The 16,473-nt window shown below is 35.6% G+C and overlaps 1 protein-coding gene across 2 annotated transcripts; it reads left to right on the forward strand.

Moving 5' to 3' along the window:
- The first annotated feature begins 237 nt into the window (after positions 1-237).
- Positions 238-8,207, forward strand: LOC135121443 (uncharacterized). Of its 2 annotated transcripts, XM_064045771.1 has the most exons (4): positions 238-768; positions 831-1,020; positions 2,134-2,319; positions 2,921-8,207. In XM_064045771.1, the coding sequence occupies exons 3-4, from the start codon at positions 2,146-2,148 to the stop codon at positions 7,976-7,978; spliced, it is 5,232 nt and encodes a 1,743-aa protein (XP_063901841.1). In that variant the 5' UTR covers positions 238-768; positions 831-1,020; positions 2,134-2,145; the 3' UTR covers positions 7,979-8,207. The 2 variants fall into 2 exon arrangements, with proteins under 2 accessions (XP_063901841.1, XP_063901840.1); XM_064045770.1 differs by having other exon boundaries at positions 238-1,020.
- Positions 8,208-16,473: the final 8,266 nt, after the last annotated feature.

Here is a 16,473-nt window from a genome sequence, read left to right on the forward strand (position 1 = left end):
TCGGTCTGCTGCTGCAAAAAGTTACAGAAGACCTGCTACTAATCCTAGGTTCATTAAAACATAGAGAATTTATTAACGCACTGGTATCAATTTGATTATTTAAAAAATATAAAAAGACTATAACACTGTGCGCAGTACAGCCCTGCACAACAGCGATACTACCCCACCACCCACCATTCGACGGCACCGAGGTGGTACGGACCTGGACCAAAACAGTTTAACAGAACGCATCTCGCAGTACACGCGATCGGGCGTATTGATTTGTACATACACATTAGTCATTAAGTAAATTATGTAGTATATCTAACAATTTTTGACAAATGGGATAACTTGCAGCCGAAGCGAACGCGAATACCACTACGAATAATTATTATTTACAAAATATATGCAATGAATTTCGTGTACAACTTAAAATACCCTACTTTTTAGGAAAAGTCCGGACATTTATTGTATTACAACACACTGATTTCCACAGATTCAGACGGTAACTATCCACATAGAAAACAATTTAAACACCATTTGGATCATCCAGTTGTGAATGGTGTCGATGTTCAACGATCGTTTTCACCATTCAAGACATTATTAACATTAAAACACACTCGTTTGATCCATGAAGATGTAAAAAACTTGGTATTTATGTATACAAACAACAAACAATGCAAAATTGTTTTGGACGGAAACGGATAAACCCAAGATAGTGCTGTGCGTAGTTGTAGTGGGGGTTATTTGTCGAGTATTCACTTATTTCGGGCCTTTCCCCGTATCAGAGTGAGTAATTCTGCGGTGATCATGATATTCAAACACATAAAAACATATAAACTTATTGCCAGATCGAATAGCAACGTATAAACAAGTTTTCATTATTTCAATCAGTAACACTTCTGCTTATCAACTTTTGTTGTCGGAAAACGGGAACGTGTTATTTTTCAGAATTTTTCTCTGTGACATGTACCAGCTAAATCAAAAATTAGGAAGTACATAATTGTAAACCTCTGCAGTCAAGACAAGCTATAAAGACAAGTAAGTTTTTGTATTTTTAATCTTGCATTATTTTAGTAATTACAAAATAATATTACCTCCGCTTTTGCGGCACGACGCGTGACGAATTAGTGTTACAAGTTACAACAAAAAAATGCCAGATAAAGTTATTATTTAATTAATTTTTATTTGTTAGTGAATGAAATTCTCTCTTATGTAAGTAGGTATATGTATACATATATACAATTTTTTTGGCTCAGACTAAATATATATTGTTTTTTCATTTTTGTAATGGGAAAACAAAACTGTGAACAATTTCATTAATTTTTGTTTATTCGGAAGGAAATAATGTAAGCAAAGTACGTTTTTTCGAAAATAAATGTTCATTGATTTGTGGATTCAAAATTTTTGAAAACATACTATTTCTCTGCTATTATCTTTATGTTATAAAGCTATACGTACTTAAAATTTAATAATAAGATCTATCTTGATATTCACAAAATTATTTCAAAAGTTTAACAAAATATTTTAATTGTTTAGAATTTGATAAGATGATAAGGCACGATAAGAACTGTGTTTTTTATGACGCAAAGCATAAGATTAGGAAGCGTGAACGTGTTTCCCATAGGTTTATATTATTTATATATTATAATCTATCTAATAATGTCCGTGGTGCGTACAAAATTTTATTTTTAACCAATTTCAAGGATTAAAATAAGTTTAAACCAAGTTTTTAAATATTTTGAATCCAATAAGTCTGAACATGGCCTCAACCGGTTTGCACAGATGAAAACTACGGATTACTAATATAAAGTGATGACGTCACTTCATAATTGTACCTAGTAAATGGGTTTTAAATCGTATAAGATAACATATTCCTACACATGTAGTTTATGACTCCGTGTTGAGCTTTCACGCGAAACGTCCAGATTTTTGGAAAAAAAATCAAAATTATGGAACATTTTACAATTTAATTTTGAATTTGTTTGAAATCTTGCAAATGTTTTAAAGTTGCGAAGAGCATAATAAATTCAAAATATATTTGCTTATCTCCTGCAAAAAATTGATGACGTCAGCTCAAAATTTTGGCCATACAAATCCTAACTAAAATGTGCAAATTATAACGAGTCTGAACTTATGATTTAAAATTTTCAGTATTATATCATCATGGACTCAGGGTCGGACCAGGATAGTCAAGAAGAAAATGATAGATTAAAAAAATTGGAAGAAGAAATGAAGCGGATAAAAGAAAAGAAAATTAAAACAAACTCATCGAAAAGACAAAGCACAGGAACCTCCATCACTCTGCAACCTGAAGCAGCTAGTTCCTCTTCGAACGTGGTAAATTCACTTAATCCGTATTTTGTGCGGCAAATGAAAAGCTTGAACGTTATAACTCTAAAAGTAATTAATACTTGAAAAATTGATGAAGTTTATTTCACTCCTGAGGTATAGTCCAATAAACCCTATTCGTGAGAAAAATTATAAAATTTGTTTTTGCAAAATTTTATACAATAAAAACTATATAGAAAATACTAACCACAGTTTAAGAAAAAAAATCTCATGTTGGTGGATCGAACGCGCTAAAATGGGTATTAAATTTGACAAAAAACGGTCCAGCAGTTTCGGAGATTATCTATCTAATAAAAATCTACACAGACAGACGGAAGAGGTCATGAAACGTAGAGAAAATTTCAAAGTAGCCAGTCGCCCGATGGACTCGCTTACAACACTTCCTTAGCATATGCTCGAGGGGTAAAAATTAAAACCACAAAATCAACACACAATTCGTATTTAACCAAAATTTTTGTATTCGTTACATTTGTTTAAAAGATTTATTTAAACAATAATTGATAATGTAATCTTCGAAATAATAAATGTTTGTTTTTGTTTCTACGTAAGCCTTCACAAATGTTCAGTGGTATTTTTTAATATTTTTCAGTGCCCTAAGGATCGGTTTCGCACCTACAAAAAGCTTCCTGGAGTTGTAGATCATGGCAAGGAATATGAAAAAATGATGTGTGGATTCTACGCTTTAAAATTGATTGCGCGTGATGACGTGGAAGATTTTGAAATGACTACGAACAACAAAGAATATGGACTTTTCGATGATATCGGACTCATGGTTACATTCAAAAACCAGAAAAAACGCACCTATCTCATTCAACTCAAACACAAAGAAGGAAGAAAGTCCGTCACAAGTAACAATCTACTTAATGACAAAAATGATTTTGGCGTTCAAAAATATTTTAATTCTGTATCGACCCTTAATATCACGGAAGACGTTGTTTGCATTCTCTATACAAATTCGTCTACATATATCACACAAAATACACAAATATCAGCAAATATTAGTCTAGAATTATGTGATAATATTGAATATGAAGATTTGCTACTTAACGTCGAACGAAGAAAACCATCACACATTTTTCAAGTTGGACAAAAACTAGATGACAAAACACAAATGTTTTATTTTTTTACAGAACAAAATAACATCTATAAGACTAAAGTGGTAGTGGAAAAAATGTTACACGAGATGTTACAATGCAACGTTTACGACTCTTTTATGCACTTTATGAGCGAATGGTGGTCGAAAAACTTTGTCTTGAGCAAAGACGAAGTCATTGCCAAATTAACTCAGTTAGTTATAACACCTTACGTCAAAACTTTAAGCGCTAGCAAACAAAATACAAAAACAGAAAACCTGAGAAAAGCAATAATGAATTATTCATTAACGATTGTAGAAAACAGCGAAGAAAATGTTATCGAAAATATATGGCCAAATGTGGACATCCCGAATGAAGAATTTATGAAAACCAAAGAGAAATTTGGACTAAAAGTAACGGATCAAGTTACGATTGCATGGTTTTTAAACAAAATTCCTTTGATTGTAAAAGTGGACGAATCGAATAAAACAATAGTCGAATGTGTAACGAGAGTAATGATGGATAAAAGTGTCGAAAAGAAACAAATCATCTTGGTGGGTAACGTTATGAAGGGTGAGTTCGATGGGATGGACGTTTTTCAAGATTTATCTGACCTGATGAACAAGGCCGAAAACAAGGAACATTGTGGCTATATTTTGCGTAATTTTACGATTTCTCTACAAGGAAGAGAACCAGTTTGTTTGGAGAAGTTCATTACAATTGACAGAGAAATCGCTAAGCATGTTGGAGTCGGTGAACTATTGAAGATGTCTCAAGCCCTCTATGTAATGGGAAACAAAAAAGAAGATCTGCCAGTATTGCACATCCCAAGAGATGTATCTACCACTGTCGTAAAGACAGATAAAATTTTTACTATTTATAAATCCCAAGCAATGGTAATAATTAACTGCGACCCGACATTTAAAGATCGTTCATTAACGCATACAAAGTACAATTTTGTTGAAATATCTCAATACCTTAGTCCAGAATATGTTGCAAATGATAACGTTATTATTCTTGCCACAAAAGGCAAGTTAACACATGCTGAGTTTCTTCGGGTTTGTGATAAAACAAAAAAGTCGAACGTATATCTGCTGCAAACATTTAATGACAAGTCTTGTGTCCTACTTTTAAGAAAAGGGAACGCATTACCATCTGATGTTTTAAATGAGGCATGGAATATATCAGAAACGAATATTTTAAATTGTCTCGATAATCCACTTAACGCGATCTGTGCTCCACCCGGAATGGGTAAATCGACATTAATGAAAGCTCTTTACAACAATTGTCCTTCAGAGTATTGGGCAATCTACGTTGATTTGATAAACTGTAATTCATTTTTAGCGAAGAAACCAGATCCGACAGCAATATGGAATCACTTTTTAGGGACTGAAGGGGCAAAAGAGAAAAGTCTAGAACAAATTAAGACTATTTTGCTTAGAAATAAAAAGTTGTATCTATTTCTTGACGGATTAGATGAAGTGGAAAGTAGTTACATCGACTGTGTTTTAAATTTTGTTAAAGAAGCGTCATCAAATTGTATCAACGTATGGATTTCTTCAAGAGAAAATCTACGCCAGAAAGTCTCAGAAGCATTAAATACGGTGTTTGTAGAGATACAACAATTAAGTCAAAAACAACAAGAACAGTACATCCGGAAAAAATTAAAAGAAAAATATGGAGAAACAGGAGTAGCAAAAATTTTAAATGCAGTATTTGCTAGCACAGATCTAAACAACAGTCAAGAGCTCTTAGGAATCCCGTTGCAGTTACACATAATCGCAGAAATGTTTCTCACCAACGACGAAGCTTACAACAAGATTGAAGAACAAAATATTTTCGTTTTAACGCAAATGTATAAGTTGTTTTTCGAGGGAAAAGTAACATCCAACATTGAAAAAATAGCAGGTAGGGAGAGAGCACATATGTTTGGAAACATTAAAGCAACGCTCCAACAATACGAAGTTATTGCTTTAAAAACATGTCTGGATACTGAGGATTTTAGGAAACTAAATGTGGACTTACACGAATTAGAAGATGTTATAAGCCACTTTAAAGAGAAGCTTGACATGAACGGAATAATTAAGAATATAAACGAAAGTGGGGAGGCTGTATTTGATCATCAAACATACGCGGAATACTTTGCGTGTGTTTGGCTGAAAAAGAATAAAGAAAAAGCGCCTTTACTGAGAGGAGTGATATTTACTCCGAGGTACGAAAATTTACGGCTCATATTTGACGTAATGTTGGCGGAAAATAAACCGTTGCATTTATCTATAGTTTATAAAAATTTAGAACAATTTGAAAAATTCAAACATGAAATAAATACGAAAGACCAAGGTGGCCGAACGCCATGGCAACTTATTTGTTCGTATGGTATGAAATATCCTCTTTATTCTTATTTACATCCGTTTCTAAGACTCAATCGAGAGCTTGATTGGTTTGTGCATATGGCAAAGATTCTCGTTCAAGAACAGAACGAAATAATAGAGACAAGCGCAGACAATGACGTTTTCAATTTTATTTGGTTAAGTTATTGCCTAGAAGCAAAATGTTTGTACCCCATCGAACTAATTTTAGAACGGAAACTGTTGAACTTTTGTGACATCCAAGAAGACGTTTATCAACACTATACGGAAGACACATTGGCATACTACGCAGCACAGATGGGTTACCCTAACATTCTTTCCGGTGTTATAGCAAACAACCCAAGGCTCGTCCATACGATATTACGCCAAACAAGTTTCGATTACGATAACGAAGCATTTGGAGAACATCTCATGGCAACAGCAGTTATTAGAACTAAAGACAAATTTTCTTTTAAAGTTGAACGACAGACTAATAAATGCGACATCCTAAACGGCCATAGAAAAGCAATTCAACTATTTTTAGACAACGGCTTTAATATAAATGCACCAGTTAAATTTAAAATCACAGCATTACAATTGGCGTCTAAACATGGTGATTACGAAATGACAAAGATATTGTTAGACTTTGGCGCCTCGATTGACGTTGCGGACAAGGAGAAAAATAACCCTTTGCATTACGCATCGGAATCATGCCAATACAATCGAGACATAATAAAATTATTTATTGAGAAAGGCATCGATATAAATGCACAAAATGGAACTGGAACGACCGCTTTACAAATTGCGTGTCGAAAAGGTGATTATGATGTCGTAGAAATGTTGCTAAATGCCGGTGCTTCGATTAATATGGCGGACGAAAACAACAAGAACGCGTTCCACTATGCATCGGTATCATGGGAAGACAATCGAGATGTAATAAAATTATTGGTTGAGAAAGGCATCGACGTAAATGCACAAAATAGAAATGGAACGACCGCTTTACAACTTGCAGGTCGAGAGCGCGATTATGAAATCGCAGAAATGTTGCTAAATGCCGGCGCTTCGATTAATATGGTAAACAAAGACAACGAGAACGCGTTACACTGTGCATCCGAATCACGGAAAGACAATCGAAATATAATAAAATTATTGATTGAACAAGGCATGGACGTAAATGCACAAAATGGAAATGGAACGACCGCTTTACAACTTGCATGTTTACAAGGAGTTGATGAAAATGTAGAAATGTTGTTAGATTTCGGCGCCTCGATTAACATTGTGGACAAAAACAACAAGAACGCGTTACATTGTGCATCCGAATCACCGAAAGACAATCGAAATATAATAAAATTATTGATTGAGCAAGGCATGGACGTAAATGCACAAAATGGAAATGGAACGACCGCTTTACAACGTGCTTGTTTACATGGTGTTGATGAAAATTTAGAAATGTTGTTAGATTTCGGCGCCTCGATTAACATTGCGGACAAAAACAACAAGAACGCGTTACATTATGCATCGGAATCATGGAAAGACAATCGAGTTATAATGAAATTATTGATTGAGAAAGGCATGGACGTAGATGCACAAAACGGAAATGGAACGACCGCTTTACAATTTGCACTTTTGGAAGGTGCTGATGAAAATGTAAAAATGTTGTTAGATTTCGGCGCTTCGATTAACATAACAAACCAAGAAAACGAAAACGCGTTGCATTGTGCATTGGAATCATGGAAAGACAATCGAGACGTAATAAAATTATTGATTGAGAAAGGCATCGACGTAAATGTACAAAATCGAGATGGAATGACAGCTTTACAACTTGCATGTCTAAACGGTGATTATAGGGAAGCAGAAATTTTGTTAAATTCTGGCGCTTCGATTAACCTTGCGGATAACGACAACGAGAACGCGTTGCATTATGCATCGGACTCATGGGAAGACAATCGACATGTGATAAGATTACTCATTGAAAAAGGCATCGACGTAAATGCACAAAATGGAAATGGAACGACCGCTTTACAACTTGCGTGTCAAGAACGCGACTATGAAATCGTAGAAATGTTACTAAATGCCGGCGCTTCGATTAACATGACGGACAAAAATTACAAGAACGCGTTGCATTGCGCATTGGAATCAGAAAAAGACAATGGAGATGTAATAAAATTATTGATGAGAAAGGCAGCAGAACAGATGACACCCAGCAGTGATAACCTTGCTCCATAGTGTGAAGATTATCTTTGCAGTCTTTGCTGTATATCTACAACAGCGACACCATCCCACCGCCCAGCTTTCAACGGTACCAGCTCTGGGGTGAATAAGAGAACAAGAAGTGAACAAGAAGAGAACAAGACAAGAACGAAACGAAAACGAAACTCGCGTTTATCGGGCTCGAGTACACTTGACATAATACATATAAAAAATTAATAATCAATATTTATATCTGTATAAACAACTATACTTTTTTTTTGTGTCCCTAACGTGTACGGCAAATACGGTCATTCGAAACAGCCTATGGCTCATCGCCGCAACTTAAATATTTCTCACAAAAACTTTCTTCTCGCAACAATGCCAACCAATATCCTCCCCATGCTGGTCTCTAACGAATTTAGGGATCGACGAGCTGGCACAAACAAGACAAAATTTTAGCTCCCTTAGTAGATCTTCATCGAAATTTGAACTGGTACGTTTAATCAAGTAATGATCGGATTTAAGTTTGTTTTTAAACTGGTGCAAAGCATTAACAATGTGTGAAATGTATGCAGCCAACTATACACCAACCCAACTCCGTCTGACAATGGCCATTTTTCTCTACCTTTAAAGTAATATGCTCTACATGTTTCGCCATTCTTAAATCTTCATCCATATACACCCCTAGGTATTTAGTGTTTGACTGGTCGTAATTTCAATGTCTTGAGAGATTTGTAGTGTTGGCAGTTTTCTTCTGACTCCTAGTATTATTGCCTCTGGTTTCTTTATCTTCATGAATAATCCCATCTGCTCCAGTTCTTATTTACCTGTTGTAATAACCCAAACCTCCCGCCTTTTATTTGACATTGAACAAAATTTGAAAGCCCGCTGAAATTTGAAATTTGGCCTTGGCTGTGATCCTCTACTAAAGTGGAACCCTACATTGTCTTTTGAAAACTGGCGGGAGGCGTTCGTTCATACGAATTGGCGCACTGCGGAGCGGGAAGAGTGACGGATTTAAAAAACTTATATTTGGAAAAAAAAACTATGAGAAATAAATCCAATAAGAGCTCAAGAGACCTTGGCCAAGAGCCCCAGAAGAGCCTAAAGAATGTATTCCTCAGAGAAAAAAAAACCTTTATTTTCACTCGAACCTGAGGACATAGAATAAATTTAGCAACCTCACAAGTACAACAATAAACAAAATTAAAAGTCGCGGAATCCTCGGAAAGATAAATGGATGGCAACATTCCAGATATTATGGCAGTGTGGCCTCTACAAACAAAAAGGGGGGGAGGGGGGCGCACAGCGAGCGCAGGGCGGCAGCCGCACTCCCCGTGAGGGCCCACGAGGTCCTCCTGCTTCACCACTTCACGCGCGTCGTCTTACGCACCCGCATGCTATAGGTTGACCTTCCTGCCCCCGCCGATAAGGCAGCTGTGTAAACTCCGAGTCAGCCAGGGTCGGAAGTCTGGCAAGAGTCGTAACCACCCGCACGGAGTCGTCGACGCCACCGCGGCCAGGCCACACGACCCCCGAGTTACATAGCGCTATCAAAATGAGTATTTGGATTTCAGACAAACAATAAGCAAAATTTAACTGGCCACACTCCATCAACACTTGTTTTAAATAACAAAGAAATTTAAATGAGATTAAATTATGCACGTGTGATTAACAATCTTATACAACCAGGAAAATGAAATGAGAAATTATTCATGTTTTGTCAATAACTTTAAAGAACAAGAATTTTGAAAGAGATTAAATTATTCACATTTTGGCAATGATTTTATTAAATTAAGCTATATTTACGTCGCTGATTTCATCAAAGAATTTATCTGATAATAACCAAGAAGTTATAACTGCATCAAAATGATTTGGAAAAGTTACGTCGTTGACCGAATTAAAACAAAAAGAAACAAACATCCCCCCCCCCAACATATCCCCAAACAAATACACATAAATAAAAACACATACGAAATAAACAGATAAAATGCGACATATAAAATATGCAAAATAAATAAAATATAGGCAACCATGGGTGCATATTCGCTTTGAATTGTGCCTTTCTTTCAACGACATTCATTTTCAAATTCATCGACAAAGCTTTCGGTCAACAACAAATCCCCGATGACTAATACAAAAGCTCACAAAGGACGCCCTTGAAAATTCCCCGGTCAACATCCTGTACCCGCACCCTAACACTTTCTCTTTCTATTTTTAACGGTTGAATATTTGAAAAACTACATGAAATTTTCCAGAATTAGAGTTTACAACAAACGAATAATAAATCGAGGAAAAGCCATTCAAATATCTTATATCTTATAATGTCAGCCAAATTGATGTGCCTAATTAATCGATGTTACTAACACAAAGAAAATCCCCCGTCCCCCAGACTATGATATTATTAATTTTCTAACGCCGTTCTCAGCGTTATTTTTGTTAAAGATTCACTTGTTCAGATTACGTTTGAATTTACTTTACTCACACGTGCTGAAATTATGCAACGCAAAATAATAACTCGAAAATTGCCATCCAACTTTCCGTATAACATTCGCTAAATAAAACTACCCTAGCTAACGTAATTCCCTGAAAAGCCCTACTAAAACGGATTGAAATTATGTTGAAAAGGTTAGTATGAAAATTAACGGCCATGGCGTCATCCGGAAGTGCCACCATTCTCGTAGCGTCCGTTCGCGTATGTGAGACACACGCGAAGCTCACATGTGTGGTTCCCGCGTCTCACCTACTCCGTAACCATCGAGAAGCAACGCCGCTTCTTCCACCAGCACACACGGAATCACGTGGAAACATACCTTTTGGATCTTCAAATCAAAAACGTATTCACCACCGAAATAAGGCCTCTCTCTGTTCGAAATGGAGCAGAGAAATCTTACGTTCGCTGGTTCGTCAGGGGGATGGAACTCCGTTGAAAGGAATCACCGCTGAAAACGGAAACAAAAACGCACAGACACTTGGAAAACGCAGAGAGCACCAACTTGACGTCTTACTCGAAAGAAAGACCCAGTCAATATGGCCGCGACTCACCGTTCTCCAACACGACCCTTCTGCGCACCTCCCTCTTAGTGGTTTTGGTTTCTTTCCGTTTCTATCCCTTTTCTTACCAAAAGTTTGGCGCGCGGAAATTTGGTTCGAAACGGCTTACTACATCACATATTTTTTTATTGGCTTAGGTTGTAGATAAATACATAATTATGTGTATTTGTAAAATAATTATAAATGTTATGCAAAAAAGTATAGTTTGGACATGCGCATAACTTATTTCTGGCGTGGATGTTACATGTAGGTACTAATTCTTTTCAACAAAAACAGTTTTTTTTTGGTGAAATACATTCTTGTATATTATTGCACAGTCTCGACGGTGCCGTCCATTAGCCTTAATCTGTGTACCTGCGTAACCTGGAGAACCGGGAGAGAATTTACCTATACCCTTTTTGTCACCGTGACCACTGGGAGACAACATACCTACAGCCAGATCGACAAGCTGGCACACACAAGACAAGATTTTAGACGGCAAAGTTTTGGGTCGTATGTACCGCTCCCTTAGTAGATCTTCATCGAAATTTGAACTGATACGTTTAATCAAGCAATCATCGGATTTAAGTTTGTTTTTAAACTGGTGCAAAGCATTAACAATGTGTGAAATGTAGGCAGCCAACTATACACCAACCCAACTCCGTCTGGCAATGGTCATTTTTCTCTACCTTTATAGTGATATGCTCTACATGTTTCGCAATTCTTAAATCTTCATCCAAGTACACCCCTAGGTATTTAGTGCTTGACTGGTCGTAATTTCAATGTCTTGAGAGATTTGTAGTGTTGGCAGTTTTCTTTTGATTCCTAGTATTATTGCCTCAGTTTTCTTTATATTTATCAATAATCCCATCTGTTCCAGTTCTTATTTACCTGTTTGGTCTGGTTTCTCTAAAAGCGGTGAATTTCTTTATTTCTTTATTATTTCTATTCTTACTGCGTTCAGTGCCTCCACCATCTTTTCGAGAGTGAAATGACTCTCCTGCTCGGGCGGACTTTAATTGTAACATCAAAATTTCTCTAGACAATTCTACCCTTTTAAAAACAATTTACTTAAGTTGATTACTATTTAGTATCCGTCATTCAATACATCGTGTAATTTATTAGAAATCTCATCCCTGACCTGACCTGACCTACCCTGACCAGACCTGACCTCACTTTTATTTTCTGTGAAAGGGGAAACCCGCACGGTTCGACCATCTCTGGTAGTGCCAGAACATCTATCGGCTAAAGCCCCTTTCCCGAACCGCGTTTGCATTACTTTATGGGGCTGGTTGGTCGCCAAATTCTCGCCAGTTCTCTTATCTTCTCATTGGGATAGCAGAACAGGAAAAAGAAAACTTCAAATCACGTCGCTCAGGATCTGGGTGTTTCCTTTTTATTTTGTCTTGTCCATTCTTCTTCCTCTTTGACCTTGGCTATTTTTATGATAAATTTGGAAATTGCGTTCATTTCCTAGCATGAGGGCTATTGCGTTCTTAGAATAAATTTCAACCCCAATTTCTGTTTGCATTTTCCTTCTCTGCTCCCACCTACGACATCTAAAAATGTGTTCCGGGTGTTTTCCCGATTCTTTTATTTTTTATTAATTGCTAAGATAAAAATGATTTTGGCAAATGATATACCCTCTAAAAAAGAAAGGGTGGGTGGGCGTCACTACTACCTATTTAGGTAAGACTGATTTTGACATTTTTTTTGTAAATTATTTAAAAGAATTTTGGGGCTATGTCATTTGTCAATATCAGTCTTATCTTAGCAGGTACTAGCCCCGCCCCCCCACCCTCTCTTTTCTTAGAAGGTATGTTATTTGGCAAAACCCATTTTATCTTAGCAATTGCTAGCCCCGCCCACCCGCCCTCTCTTTTCTTAGAGGGTATGTCATTTGCTAAAATCAGTTTTATCTGAGCAAGTACTGATGACATACTCTCTAAGAAAAGAGGGGGCAGGTGGGCGGGGCTAGTACCTGCTAAGATAAAAGTGATTTTGGCAAATGGAATACCGTATAAAAAAGAGAGGGTGGGTGAGCGGGGCTGGTACTTGCTAATGTAAGGCTGACTTTGGCAAATGAGATACCCTCTAAAAAAAGAGAGGGCGGGTGGGCGGAGATAGTGTCTGCTAAGATAAAATCGATTTTATTTTTACTGGAAAACTTTTGTACAGGCAGTTTCTCTTAAGATGTGTATTAACCTGGTTAGCGGTTGAAGAGGTTCCACATCGCCCTACGTATGGCCATAATGCCCCTAGACCGGTGTTGCTCGGAGAAGACGATGATGGGTCGTCATCTGTTACTCTTATTACAATAGGCCTGTTCCTATGCGGTTTTGCTTATAACTTTAGATTTGCCATTATTTCTTGTGGGGGCCATTATCAATTATTATTTATTGTTGTGTCACTTAAATTGTCCGATTCAGAAAGTTATGCCTGTGATAAATCTGGTTCAACTTCGATTATCACAGAAAGATCTTCACAATTGGGAGGGGGGGGGAGTAGTGTGGCGGCACAACAACACGTCTATACTTTGATGCTCTCTTGTTTACGTCATTGTAAATGCGTACTTTAGATTTATTGAGAACTAACAGAGAAACATCTTGTACCAACTGATAATCCGATTTTTGGTACAGTTAGTTCGGCATGAGATTTTGGGTAGGCAGTGATTTTCCTTTGAGGTTTCGTATAGGCGTCATTCGGCTCCCATTTTGAAAAAAAGGCTGTAATGTTTTTTTATATCGGTATAATGGTGACCTTGACAAGAATTTTCTAAAGAAATATTGTTTAGACCATACAATTAACTACAATTGTTATTAGTACGTTTTCGGAGTAAGTTAATATACATATATTAAAAAGGATATGAACAGGAGAATGGGGGATGAAAACTTTTTATAGTTTCAATCGTAGAGTTTTAAATGCATGACATTGTTTATATCTTCTTCATTCCCAGCCTACGTATCGTTACGGTTTTGAACCGATAAAAATTTAATTTGAGAAAATCGCATCAAAATTTTTCAACCCACAATTTTTAATGTTTTACTGTCAATAACTTGTTTATTGTTAATGTTACACCAAAAAGTTATCAATAAAGATTATAGATAATTATATTATCTACAAAAATTGTCTTACAATTCTTTTTCAGGCTCACTAGTACGGAGATAAATAAAAAACCAATTGTACCCTTCTTAGTCTCGAAACTCATTTTTACACTCAGGATCTACATATGACACACGTGAAAAAATCGCTAACAGTTAATAATAATAATAATAAAGGTTTTTATTAAAAAAAAAAGATAAAGATATGGGTGAAATCTAGCATAAGGTACTCTACTTAACTCACAAACAAAGAACCATTTAAAGTGAGAATAACTACTTAATAATAACAAAAACGTCTAAACAGGAGAAGTAAACTATCAGACAATAATTTAGAATAGACAAAACTAAAGTTAACTTCTTCCGAATCCTAAAATTTAAAATACTATAATGTGAATACAATACCTTGAATTTTTAATTTATGTACTCCCTTTTTTTCTAGTTGACAAACAAATTGCTGAACATTTTTTGACATTAAGTTTTAAGCCTATTTGTTCAGATTGAGATGCTATAATAGCAAGATCTTCATTTATCAGTTGACATGCTGTGTTCACATTAAGATGATCAAAATGGTGATACAATTGGGTGTAATCGGCAAAATTATGCATTTTTCTTAGCGTTCCTCAGGGCTACTAGAAAGCAAACCAAAAACTCAGGCATTTTTTGCCCATCTTTCAGTTGATTAGTAAGGTAAGTAGATTTTGCTTTCGAAATAAGAACGTGGAATTATGTACATTACGCAGGTTATTATCAGACATTTTTATCAAAGCGTCGCGCAACTGTTATTGAAAATTCTTTATTTTCTATTCTCTTTGGATTTAAAAGCATGTGCTTGTCAATTTTTACTTTATTATAAATTTAGGACCTTCATTTAATTCAGGTTTCACAACCTTTAACTTAATAGATACATTAACACTCCCTCTTCCCTAAATTATGTGTTCGACTTGGAAGTATTTTTTTTTTATAAAGAGAAATGTAATTTTTATTGAAGAATTATTATTATTATAACAAATATAACATCTTATAATAGGTTTTGATATAATATTGAACTTTGCTTATTATTAATTATAGTATATTAATAACATTATAATAACCAAGAGGAAAACAACTATTTTTTCCATGCCTTCAGTAGTACAATGAGAAAAAAGTTTGAAAATATTTCTGCATTCTCAGTTATATTGTAACTTATCAAAAATCCGCAAGTGGAACTCACATTTTGAATTTGTGATCACATTAAACACTTTTTGGTTAGTTAAGTATTACAAATTCTGTCTAGCTTAACTGACATGATGTGCGTATTATCTAAATTCCATGTTTTGTATATTGCTGTGTTTTGGATAAATGTTCATAGGTTGCAGAAGAAAAGTGAATACCTAATCATTTGTCCTTTTGGTCGTCGCTTAACCTGGCCATAACAGTAGCAAAAGAATACACCGTCTTTACAAGCTAAAATTTGAAAACAAAATTGATTATTTGTAAAACAAAAGCACAAGACATCGTTTCACCTGCACACCGATTTCGTAGTTGCAAGACATGGTCTCAGTAAATTTTAATTTCATGGGTTCTTGAAAAATACTCATCGTTATAATAACAATTTTTCTGTTGCTTTTGTTAAATGAACTCCAACGGGCACTATATATGGCATCAAACACGATTTCCGACTAAAAAAAAATTAACTTTAGATTGTCCAAAAATAATTTTATCTTAAAACCTACAATGTTTTCAAATTCTTGACCACAGTGAACATAGATTGCCAAAGTCGACATTGCGGTAATACACCACATGAAATTTTGGAAATAGCACCAGTAACCGAGAAAATTTCCCTGCAATCACTGAAAAAGAGGAATCTCACACGGATTTAAAACTTACGAGGTAAATGAAACTTAAAACACTAAGTCCCATCAAGAGTCCTGATATACCAAGTGCAGGTATAAGATTTCCGGCTAACATAGATGCCGCCAAGTTCGAGTTTCTATCAAAATAATATATTCTAATAGCTATGGTTAATATGGGTAATTACTCACTTACCTTGACAACTCGGTCAGTTCGGTAACTATTAAAAGAAGTCGTGCTTTTACAATTTTTTGATATTCATCACAATCAATTAAGTCGTTATCACTGTGGTTGTCATACTCAGCAGAAATATCTTTAGTAATATGAAGTATCGTGTAAAGTTTAAATTTTACATGTGAAACAAAATACCAAAGTCCGTGTGATAATCGCACAAACACGTAGGCCGATACTGGATAGCCGAGCAAGTAAAGTGCCTCTAAGACATACGAATGACAATAATCTTGAAAAAAAGTTATACCGAACTGAAATTTTCTTTCCCTTCCCATAGGAATGAGAACACATCCTCCTATTAAAATAAAGATCAGGTGAAATTTAACAAAGATCGTT

Source organism: Zophobas morio, unplaced genomic scaffold (assembly GCF_036711695.1).
Source record: "Zophobas morio isolate AGI-343-1 ecotype UQ-CSIRO unplaced genomic scaffold, CSIRO_AGI_Zmor_V1 ptg000585l, whole genome shotgun sequence".
Lineage (NCBI taxonomy): Eukaryota > Metazoa > Arthropoda > Insecta > Coleoptera > Tenebrionidae > Zophobas > Zophobas morio.

Coding starts and splice junctions, on each gene's coding strand:
- LOC135121443 (XM_064045770.1), top strand. CDS start 2,146: ATGGACTCAGGGTCGGACCAGGATAGTCAAGAAGAAAATGATAGATTA. Junction 2,320..2,920: donor CTAGTTCCTCTTCGAACGTG/GTAAATTCACTT, acceptor AATATTTTTCAG/TGCCCTAAGGATCGGTTTCG.